General features: G+C 43.3%; 1 protein-coding gene across 3 annotated transcripts; it reads left to right on the forward strand.

Annotated features, from left to right (window-relative positions):
• The first annotated feature begins 185 nt into the window (after nucleotides 1-185).
• Nucleotides 186-10,093, forward strand: LOC149926789 (uncharacterized). 3 transcript variants are annotated; one of them, XM_090157652.1, is made up of 14 exons: nucleotides 186-446; nucleotides 657-804; nucleotides 862-1,034; nucleotides 1,111-1,246; nucleotides 1,308-1,381; nucleotides 1,695-4,347; nucleotides 4,409-4,625; nucleotides 4,689-4,782; nucleotides 5,208-5,577; nucleotides 5,639-5,793; nucleotides 6,343-6,633; nucleotides 6,695-6,973; nucleotides 7,317-7,460; nucleotides 8,121-10,093. In XM_090157652.1, exons 2-14 carry the CDS (start codon nucleotides 669-671, stop codon nucleotides 8,199-8,201), a joined length of 4,803 nt encoding a protein of 1,600 aa, XP_090013778.1. In that variant the 5' UTR covers nucleotides 186-446; nucleotides 657-668; the 3' UTR covers nucleotides 8,202-10,093. The 3 variants fall into 3 exon arrangements, with proteins under 3 accessions (XP_090013778.1, XP_090013777.1, XP_090013779.1); XM_090157651.1 differs by having other exon boundaries at nucleotides 187-446; nucleotides 660-804; XM_090157653.1 differs by lacking the exon at nucleotides 186-446 and adding an exon at nucleotides 495-590 and having other exon boundaries at nucleotides 660-804.
• Nucleotides 10,094-11,259: the final 1,166 nt, after the last annotated feature.

Genomic DNA, 11,259 nt, shown 5'->3' on the forward strand with positions numbered 1-11,259 from the left:
GTTATTTCTCCTTCTCGCGAAAAAATAACAAGCGCCTCGAATACATTTACGCGCTTGGCGTACGGTACATGTTCCCCCCAAAGAAAGTTGCCAAAAAAGATGATAGAGCCTTCCACGCTTATTTCTTCCTCTCGTGTGGGCTCTCGCTTACCCGAGAGAGAGAGATGAGATGGAACGACGGAAGGCTAAATCCCAAATTAGACATTGGCAAGCTTGGATCTTCCTTAGCAGCGATCCCCCGAGAGCTCGGAAGGCGACGTCGCGCTGCGTTCCCAGTCTCTAGCATCTCCAAGGACAAACGGAGACGCGAAATGCTGGCGTTACAGTTCTCTGACGCGTCGTAGGCTATGCCGTCATAATTGGGATCAACTTCGTCGTGTTGCTGGTCAGCACTACGAATTTCAATCCCAATTCATTCTTCAGGGTCGTAAACACGCCATCCAGAGGTAAGCGATTAAAAGATACTAAATCTTCTCAGAGAGGACCCATCCCCACCCCGAAAACGGGATTTACTTTTTTTGAAGTGTGGGGTAGGGCCGTTAAGTCAACTAGACGGAAAGTGTGTATTTATAGAGAGAATTCCGGAAGTGGTAATGCAATGAGTAATTATCGCGTTTCGATACTCGTCTTGCGTAGCGTCAAAGATCTTTTCTCAGCAGGGTCTGGAAATGAACCACAATCGTTTTCCGTTCAATGGCAGCGGGTCTGTCTTCAACAACAACAACACTAACACCAACACTAGGCAGCACCTGTATCCGGGAGCTTTTCGGAATTATCCGTGGGGAAGAAATGGAACCTATCAAGGTAAGCGTTTCTCTCATAGACGGTTGACGTTTAATAATTATAGCTTTAACGGAATAGACCAGTCCAAAACTAACATACCCGGAGTTGGAAGAGGTGAACCGGAAGCGCCAGCTTTATCTTTGGGTGAAAGGGTTGTATGGTTAAGAGACACCGGACCCGAGATCGGAACGGCCAGATGGATAGGAAGACTTCCAGTGGTGTCCCCCGACTGGACTGTTGGTGTTGAATTTGTACGTGTTTCCAGATCAGGTATCATCGGATGGTAAATATCATCCAATTATGTCCAATGTTTCATTTGGTAAACAGGATAGACCTATTGGAACGGGCGATGGAAAGTTCGGAACGAAACAATACTTCAAGACAGCGACACCCAATCACGCCTATTTCTTGCCAATAATGACTCTGATGAAGGCTGACGAGTACCACGGAGAAACTACATTCGGTAAGCTATCTTAAACAATTACTCAACGAAGAATTAATCACGCAATTACTCCTACTCGCAGGTACGACTACTCTACCTGCCCAGAAAGAACAAAGATTCCTAACACCACCGAGAAACAAAGCAACATGGGAAAAAGTAAGCGTAATTTAATTTCTTGGTAATTTTTACGCACTAATATCAAGTACGGATTACGGTTATCCAATAATAATAATAGAAGATCCAAATACTAGACGTGACCATCCCGCACCAAATACGCTGCATTTCCCCCCTTGGTTGCATGAGACGATTGTAACGAAACGGGCCTGCTCTCAAATGTCGACACTGCTCCCCACTTTCGCGAATTATGATTGTTATCCAGCTCATGGTCAGTGTGTGGAGCAGTGTCGAAGCGCGTCTTTCGGGGCTTTCGATGTCAAAAAAAAAACAAATGGTGTCCTCTGAATTTCAGTCGTGTTTAACGGAAGAACATCCTAAAACGGATATGTACCATCACCATCATCACGACGACCAACATCACTGCCCAAACTATCACCGCAATTGCAAAAACTCCGGAAACTGTTATCACGAAGGGGGCTGTTGCGTCCCTACTACACCGGGGACATTGGCGAGCGCCACGCCTGGTGGCGTTGGCTCTCGCTGTTTCGTTACTAGTACCCCTCGCAACGCCACCAGACACAAGTCAGTGACCATTAAGGAAACAGTCGGGAACGTACCCGCGTTTGTGGAATGGTCAGACGAAGATGAACTGACTAAGTTTCCTTTCAAATCTTGGAAGAGCAGTAGTCGGCAATCGGTGGTGAGTTGCCCCGCTTCGGTTGGTCAACCGACCATCCTCATCGCTAAGGAATTAACATCCGACAGTTCGGACAGTGACGCTCGCAATGGCAAATTCAAAACCTTGATGGCTTGTTTCCTTCCGGGAAGCGGTCATAAAAGCAAAAAGAAGAAGAAACACCGGAAGTACATTCTCGCCAGCGAAAAGAACAAGGTGTCGTACGTGGCTGGACCCGATGGTTGCAAACCGGATAAAAGCGCCGTTCTGGGAGCGGTCAGTGGTGGAGGAGATTTATGGAGAAACCCTCGATGCCAAGTGCCAAACGTCACGGGATCTTGTTCGGCTTTTCCCAGCCACCACTGCGCCAATTGCCAACCACCAGAGACGGTAGTTCCGCCGCCCCGAAAGAACTTGAGCTGTTCGGGCCTTGAGAAACTCAACAACGCGTGTCCCTCGTGCGAATATCCCAAGCCCAACGCGACTCCTATCACCCCGCTGAAAAAGAAAACCCCGGCCCCGGCTCCTCCTACTAACGTCCACCACCACCACTCGGTCTCGCCTACTAAGCAGGCCAACCAATCGCCGAGCAATGAAAGCGACAACGTCAAAGTTTCCAACTCAACCGACTCGATTTCAAATGGTACTTCAACCACCCGTTCCACTACCTCAACCTCCTCCACCAGGACGCATAGATTTCCAGTAATAAGATCGTTAGACGCGGCCAGAAACGAAATTGATATTAGTAAGATCGCGACTAAATACACGTTCGTTGGCAATACACCCACCGCTAGAAGTAACAGTATCTCGGCTGGGCCCGCTAATCAGAATGAAGAGAAGAAAGAATTGAAGCCTTTAAACAATAATCCTTTCACCATCTCCCCGCATCCCAGAAGAACCCCTAAAAAGAAAGCCCCTCAGCCTCCAGATTCCAAAGATACCGACAAAGAAGAAGGCGCAGAAGGTGGGACGAAAAGGGATCCGTCAGTGAAGAAACGGTTAGCGCCTCAACCTCCGGCGTTACCGAAGAAAACAATACCTCACGATACCATGACCTTATTCGGCTACACACCCCGAGAAGGGGGCCTGTCCAGAACCAGTTCCGGAGCGACTCTGGAAACCAACTTAGATAGAAGCGTTCAATCGGATGGAAGTACCACCGATTTAACATCAGCCATTGACGAGAAGGATGATATCGCGTCCCCAGTCGCGGAAAAACCTCCCGAGGTTGATATCAATCTGGCTTCATCCTCAAAGCCCAAGGTAAAAGAGGAGGACGAAAAGAGTCTTAAAATACTGAACACTGAAATGTTAATAGCGAAAGACGACATGGCCATTCAGATACAGGAACCCAAGATCACCGTTGAGGCAAAGGCTATTCAAAGTCTCGACAGGAAAATTCTCAAAGAGAAGAACGTTAAAGATAACACCACCGAAGCGAAGCCAGCTATGAAAAGTTCGTCTTCTCAAACCAACCTGGTGAGCCAGGAGGTAGACACACCAAAAGGCAAGAAAAAGAAAAGCAAATTCCTGGGTGGAAGTAAGAAGAAGAAAGAAGAAAACCGAGATGAAGTGACGGAAATCTTGACCGAAATCGAACAGGTAGTCAAATCGAAACCCACAGTGCAGGACTTTGTTGCGGCATTCACTAAGTTCACGGAAAAAGCCGAACAAATTGCCAGCACTCATACTCCGGTTGCTCCTAAAACCGAACCCAAACCGAAACCAGTTAAAATCACTCCCCCAAAACCGAAACTAGTTCCAATTCCAGTCGTTACGCCTATTCTAACCAAAGAAGAGAAGAAGAGTTTAAAGTCTTTCCCGACGAAATGGACATTCAACTTTAAGAGTAAGGAGAAAAGAGCCGCGGCGATGGCTGCCGCGTCAGCTTCGGAAGCGGCGACGACCAGCATGACCAGGAACGAGTCATCCCCTTGCTTGGAGTCGAGAAGCGAGTCGGTGAGGGCGGTGGTGCCGCAATCGTCCATGCCTCTGTCCCGAAAGACATACACCACCTCTACCAACACTACTTCTTTGTTTGGGTTGAACGATTTGAGGGAACGCGATCTGACGCCGGATCGATTTAGCATTGGGGGTAAGGACGAGTCTCTGAACAGCAACAATTGTGGTCCCTTTATTCAGAACAGGGAAGCCCTGAGACGCCTCTCCAAAGAGAACCGCAACCGACACGGATCGACGCTCTCGCTGGGCAGACTACTCGGAGATCGTGACCACAAAAACGCCTCCGACGCGTATTACCACGAGAAGATGTTTTTAACTCCAAACGCGTCACCCGTGGCTTCCAGAAGAGGCAGCGCCGTCTGTACGGGTAAGCGTTATTTACGTCAAACATGGGACCTCATTGAAAAACATTATCGATTATCCTCCAGGAAAACCACCGTTACCAGTCAAAGTGGTCCACGATGCGATGGTGGAGCAAAATAGTAAATCAGCCAATCTTTTCAGCCAGTTGGAAGCGGCGATAGCCAATGGTCAACATCAAAAGGCGGCTATTTTGGCTAGAGAATTAGCTTTGCAAAAGGTCAACGGCTCCTTAAATCGACAGCGAAATAAGGACAGGAAAGAAGTGGATGATAAAACAACGACGTAATTTATATAGAGCTAAATAACCTAAAAAACCCGAATAATCAATATTTCACAATTCTTTAGGGTCAGTCTTTACATCGAGGACAAAAATTCCCATCAAGGACCTATTCCCCTTTCAATATATCCGAAAATGACTGTGTCTATGCTCAAGCAAAAGGTAATAGCGTTTTCCATTTGACTGCTCTCGAGCGCTCTAGATCGCTCTGATCAACATTTTATGTTCCATTTGCGTGCTCGGATCTGTTCCGATCAAGTTTCGCGTGTTCCATTTCTCGCTCTCGGGTGCTCCGAGATCGCCCAAAACCGATCTGCCGATTTCGACAGATCAACGGATCCAGATCGAGATCGGAGCAAATTTTTGCGTGTTCCTTTTAGATTCTTTTTTTTTTGGCAAAATGGCAGACCAAGAGGTGAAAATTCAAATTAGTAGCAGATGAAAAACAACAAAGCGCGGGAAGATGTTCATGGAATGTTCCATTTGCGGTTTTACTCTAGTCGATTGGGGTGCGAATCTCGAGCAATCAAATGGAAAACACTATATTTTCTAGGATAGTGGTTGTTAAATAATTTCCAATTCTTCAGGTTGAAGAACAGTTCAACTTCAAGCAAGAATGCCAACGCTGGATATTGGGGAAAACCTTTGTGGTGAATGACGACTCTACGATGGGCAATCTGGACGTGTGTACTCCGGGCTGTCCAATCTTCCTGTACATCGTGGCTCCGAGTAAAGAAAAAAAGAAAGCTGATCAGGCAGTGGCTAGCGGCAGCGACGGGGATTCCAGAGATTCAGACAACGAGAAACGAAACAGAAGTAACGTTGTCTCCTACGAAGCGTTGACTGAAATGGTCAACCGGATGACAGCCGTAACCAGGAACATGCTATTAGTCGAAGAACTTCAGAAAACCGTTGCTAACGTGGAAGAACCATTAGAAACCCTCGAAGAAGAAAACTGTACGTATTTTAAGTGAAGCTTCTGGTTTGTCGACGAAGGTAACGCTTTAAGTATTCACAGTTGATATCCCGTTGGAAGAACCTGTGGAAGCGGTGGCATTGGCTGATAATTCCGACACAGAGCCATCAGACGCCAGCGAGCCTCTAAATGGTGAAGTTGAAAGCGATGAGACGGACGAAGAAGATGACGTTGAAATCGTGGCGGAAGAGGTTGAGGTGACCTATTTTAGTTATTTCTGTTTAATTATCTCCCGAGATTTAATCACGAACAATCCCGAAAGATGGCGGTAACTCTTTTTCCGGGAAAGGGCCAACAAGCGATCGATATATGGGTGGATTCCCAAAATAGTTTCCGAGCCATTACTTTGATGAAAAGAGGCGTGTAAAGTTTGTCATCGCGTTAACTCGATAATTTAGGGGCTTGTACAGAACGGGTGTACCTCGGGCGACCTTGCAGTGAGACTTATGATTATGACGGAAAATAGAAGGTTGAAAAAAGAATACGATAAAAGCAAACCAAAAATAGGTACAAAATGTCGTCACTTATGACGCAAATTGCAACCGTAAACCTTGGCATTCAAATTTGGATTTCCCTTCTTATCCATAAACACGGTTGGATTGCGAGCAACATGCCCACAGATCTTTTAGCGTTGAGGAATTTCTTTCTAGTCGTTCAGTTTACATTCCAAAATATCTGGACACCCAAATCGGTAGCAATATACCTATAAATGCTTGATAGTTGAAATTTTAATCGATTCTTTCTAGTCGGATGACAACAATGAAATATTCGAAGACGCCAAGCAGTTGAACTACCAGGAACTGGTTCAGTTGGAAGAAAGAGATCTAATCGCTAACTGCGAAGTTTTCGAATGTCCGATCTGCTTCGTGGATATTCAAGTCGGGGAGGGTACAATCTTGAGAGACTGCTTGCACAACTTCTGCAGGGACTGTCTGTCTCAGGCGGTTGAGTACTCCGACGAAGCCGTCATCAAGTGTCCTTTCAGGAACAACGAATACTCTTGCGATAGTCACTTGTTGGAGAGAGAAATCAAAGCGGTAAAGTGGCTCCACGTCATCATGTAATATCTTCGATACAAAATGCGTTTGTCTGTTACAGTTGGTTAGCCCAGAAATGTTTGAGAAACACCTACAGCGCAGCATGGTGGCGGCGGAAAGCAAAGCCGAAAACAGTTTCCATTGCAAGTCGCCGGACTGTCCAGGATGGTGTCTGTACGAGGACAACGTCAACGTCTTCCAGTGTCCCGTATGCGCTCTGGAAAACTGTTTAACTTGCCAGGCGATCCACGAAGGTAAAGATTGCAAACAGTACCAGGACGAGATCGAGTTTGACGCAGCCGCCAGTGAGGACGCCAAGAAGACGAAAGAATACCTTGACGTACGTTTAAAGCTGGTTTTGAGTAAGGGTTGGTTTTCACTAGAGCAAAAACGCCGCTACAGTAAAAGTCAACGCCAAAAATTGTATTAGGCCTAACGGAAATTTGTGGCGTCGATGCTCACCGTCGTAGTGTTCTTTTCTTAGTGGAAATTAACCTAGACGCAAAAACTCCATATCTTGTGTTAGCTTTGGTTTACACTAGCACGCGTAATAATGCATTTTTTTGTACGTTTGTATGTCCCAAAGTTGAGTGACTTGTCGATACCCGCGATAGTGGAAACCAAGGCTTAGGATTAATGGTGATATTTATCATAGTGATAAATTTTTGAAATTGTTTAATTAGAATATGGTCAAAGAAGGTCAAGCCATGCGATGTCCGACATGCCGGGTGATAGTTATGAAGAAATGGGGCTGCGATTGGTTAAAATGTTCCGTCTGTCAGACCGAAATTTGTTGGGTAACCAAAGGTCCTCGATGGGGGCCCGGGGTGAGTAACCTTTCACCAAAGATAATAAAAACCTGGTACTCTAGATTCGAAATAACTGCCTCGCGCGTAATCAATAGCGTTTACCCACTTCCTGCCCGAACTCCGACAAAATTAGCTCCATGGTTACTATGGTAACCAACTACAGATAAGTCCACGGACAACTTTGAAAACGCGCGTCATTTAAGTTGGAGCGCCATAGAGTTGGGAATATAGTACTGCTAGTACAAAAATTTGTATTTGATGGCTCGGGGTACTATCTTGAAATCATTTACGAAGCAAAACGGTTATCATTAGTCGGTGGCGTCATCTACCGCAAGTTAGCGTTGAGAATAATTGAAGCCAGTGACGTTATCTAAGCAGACCACATTTAAAAACATTATATTTTCTTTGAAAGATAGGTGACGCCACCGACTAATCATAACTGTTTGGGTTTGTATATGATTTTCAGAAAGTGTTCCTCAACACCCCAGCCACAGCAGATATAAATTGTGGCTCTAAAAGTACTATATTCCCAACTCATTGGTAAGCGCTTCGTTACAAACCCATCAATCAGAAAGTTCCAGAATTCGAATCTAGGGTAAGGAGTTCTACATTATCTTTGCTTTTACCTACAATTAGTTTTGAGAATTTTCAATTAATGTAAAAAATTGATTGGTTTAGGGACGTGGAGACACCAGTGCCGGATGCAAATGCGGCGTTAACGGAGTTCGTTGCCACACGCTTTGCAATTATTGCCATTAAAAGTAAAATTTCATCAAAGTCATACTCGAAAGTAACTGACGCTATAGTTCGATCGATGTTTAGAAGATGGCGCCACCGTAGCCGTCAGAAAACTTGGCGCGGTTAGATACAGTTTGGTAACTTTCTCCGTCAAAAGTTGCAGATATCCGAGTAGGCTCTCCTCTTCGTGCTGATAAAAGTCGAAAGGATTTATATATTATAAAAGACCTTGGGTCTTTTTTTCTATGTTTTATATTAGCCTTCCTGTAGTTGCTATCGCGTTTTCCAAGACCGCGTGTCACTAAATGTAATAAAATTGAAGAGGAGGGTGAGGGCAAACGTGGTTTCAATTTCCAAAATTTCGTTACAAAAGATAATGCCCGACCCAAGCTAACCCCCATTCATGTGATTTCCACACTATCATATGGAACATAATCCCTCAAAAGTATGCCATACAAGCATTTTGTTTAATGAAATCTTGTTCACGTAAATTACTTCCAACTCCGTGACGAAAAACGCGTCATCAGTTTAACATAAGTCTATAATATTGTACAATACGTTTGTCACTTTGGGGAATATTTTACTGAGAGCTAGTAACGGAGTGACGTCATCACAAGAAGAAAATCCCCCCCCCCCCTAGCGGGGCGCTGTCAAAGGTTACCTGTGACGCGTTAGCAAGTGGACGCAAAACGGCGACGAAGCCCGTAATGCAGTCTGTTTTGCGAATAGCTCTCAGTAAGAATATTATACACTTATGGCTTTACTGATAGGAAACGGAAGTTAGTGAAGAATTCTAACTCTAACAATCGGGTTCACATTATTTCGTTTCCATGGTAACAAGTTGAATTTTTTCTATGGAAATGTTATACAGAGGCCTACTTATGAGTGATTACGTTACATATGATACCATCCATAGATGATATTACGTATTATCAATTAAAAATGGTTTAATGAGGCCTGGGTTAAATTTCTTAATAAGGTTCCAGAAATCGTATTTGATAAAAAAGAAGCAAGCTAATTAGAAAAATAATCAGACTCCCAAATTTAATCTAAATTAATTTTTCGGTTTTATATTTTACTACTTAAGAGGATTTCATTCAAACCACGCCCTTATAATTTCAAATAAAATTAAAATTAAAATCAACCAGAACGAACTTAATTAAATTTAACTTCAACGAACATTTTGGACATAAAAATCAGCTTCGTAATATAAAGCTCATTATCTAGTCATTCATTCGCACCAATCACGCTTTCAATAGCCTACTTGGATAACGTATCTAAGAAAAGTTCTGGTTTGAAAAGAAGATTTCAATTATGTCGCAAACGTTAAACGGATCACGTAACCTTGCCCTTGAATTTGACACGTAATATACGACTGTCGTATCAGTGCATTCACTGAATTTATATTCAAACAAAAAGAGAGAACTTTCTCCCGAAATCCCTGACCTTCAATTGATAAGATTGCGACGTATCTAAATCGGGCTATATTCATAAAGCGAATAATTCTATAAAAGTTGTGATATGATTTATAAATTTTTAAAGACTATAAAACTCGGGGGAAAAATTGTACAGACGAAAATTTCCTGCACTGTTTTTAAATTAAAGTAAAATTAATTCTAACGCGGTGAATAAAAATTGACGGACTAGTTAATAAACGTTTCCCTATTTTGAAAATAATTTTTTTTCAATAAATTCATTTTGGTATTTTTGACGAAAAATATTATAGTTCTTTTTAAGCGTTTAAGTCAGTGGCTGAGAGAAATTCGAACCCATATTTTTGGAGACACCTTAGATGCGTGAATGGAACTATTGTGTCATTAATGTTTTTTAATGAAAATTGTTAAACCAATTTGGAAATATTGACTGTAGTCATTTTTAGAATAAATTAAAAATTCGTTTTTGTTTCAATGAAATATATTGGTTTTCGAAATATCACTAGTGGTACCTATTTTTATTTTTAGGCAACTTTTCACCCTAAATGTCAATCAACGGCGCTCCTAGTGGCAAAAACACTAAATTCGTCGATCGAATGTTCTTCTTTATACTCCCTTTAATATCTCTATGCTTAAAGCACTAGGAATAGAGGTTAATACCGACTTTTCATCCTAAATTTCAGGCGAAAGCGCTCCTAGTGGCCAAAATATCAAATTCGTTGATCGAATGTTCATGTTTATAATCCCTTTAATATCTCTATTAATGCTTAAAGCACTAGGAACAGAGGTTCCCACAGACTTTTCACCTAAATTTCAGGCAAAAGCGCTCCTATAGGGCCAAAATATCAAATTCGTCGATCGAATGTTCTTCTTTATACTCCCTTTAATATCTCTATTAATGCTTAAAGCACTAGGAACAGAGGTTCCCACAGACTTTTCACCCTAAATGTCAATCAACAGCGCTCCTAGTGGCCAAAATACTAAATTCATTTGATCGAATGTTCTTCTTTATACTCCCTTTAAGGCTTAAAGCTGTAGGAATAGAGGTTCCTAGGAAGTCTTATTTTATACTTTCTTTAAAGGGAATATAGCCCCCAATGCTTTTACGGACTACTTCAACCACAAACCACTAAGTAGCGCCGAAAATACCAAACACCATAAGTGGCAGCGGACAATATTGGAAGCTTTTAAATAATAAAAGCGGGAAAGAAAATTCAAAGCGTAAGGAATTTAAACAACGTCTTCGTCTGTGGTTTGAGACGCGTTTTCCAATGACGAAAAGGGGAGGTTAAAAGGGCAACGAGAGGGCAGCGAAGTTGAAGGGGCGGTGTGTCGTGGAAACGGTTTCGGTAAAGCGAATTGGGAAACAAGTGGCTTGTGTAAGATTGTATTAATGTAAAACCGATTAAGCGTAAAAGCGCTTCCTTTCTAGTCAGCAGCGGCGTCCAACCCCCTTCGCGCTGCCAGCCGCTTAATTGTATTACTGCACGCGGGACTTGGTTCAAGCGGACGCCGCCGAAGACGAGCTAGGGCCCGGGACTCGATACCGGCCAACCTCAAGTTGATTAGATTCCCAGAGAGTAGAAGAGAAGGGTAGAAAATTTTCAACCGGGCTCGAACGAAGCCGGCGAGAGGAGAGTAAAACA

Source organism: Leiobunum rupestre, chromosome 9 (assembly GCF_980474605.1).
Source record: "Leiobunum rupestre chromosome 9, qqLeiRupe1.1.hap1, whole genome shotgun sequence".
Classification (NCBI taxonomy): Eukaryota; Metazoa; Arthropoda; class Arachnida; order Opiliones; family Sclerosomatidae; genus Leiobunum; species Leiobunum rupestre.

Bases quoted from the DNA above. Each gene is read 5' to 3' on its own strand.
- LOC149926789 (XM_090157652.1), top strand. From the start codon at position 669: ATGAACCACAATCGTTTTCCGTTCAATGGCAGCGGGTCTGTCTTCAAC. The intron at 1,382-1,694 runs GTAAGCGTAATT...TCTGAATTTCAG, and splicing joins ACAAAGCAACATGGGAAAAA to TCGTGTTTAACGGAAGAACA. The intron at 6,634-6,694 runs GTAAAGTGGCTC...TGTCTGTTACAG, and splicing joins TGGAGAGAGAAATCAAAGCG to TTGGTTAGCCCAGAAATGTT.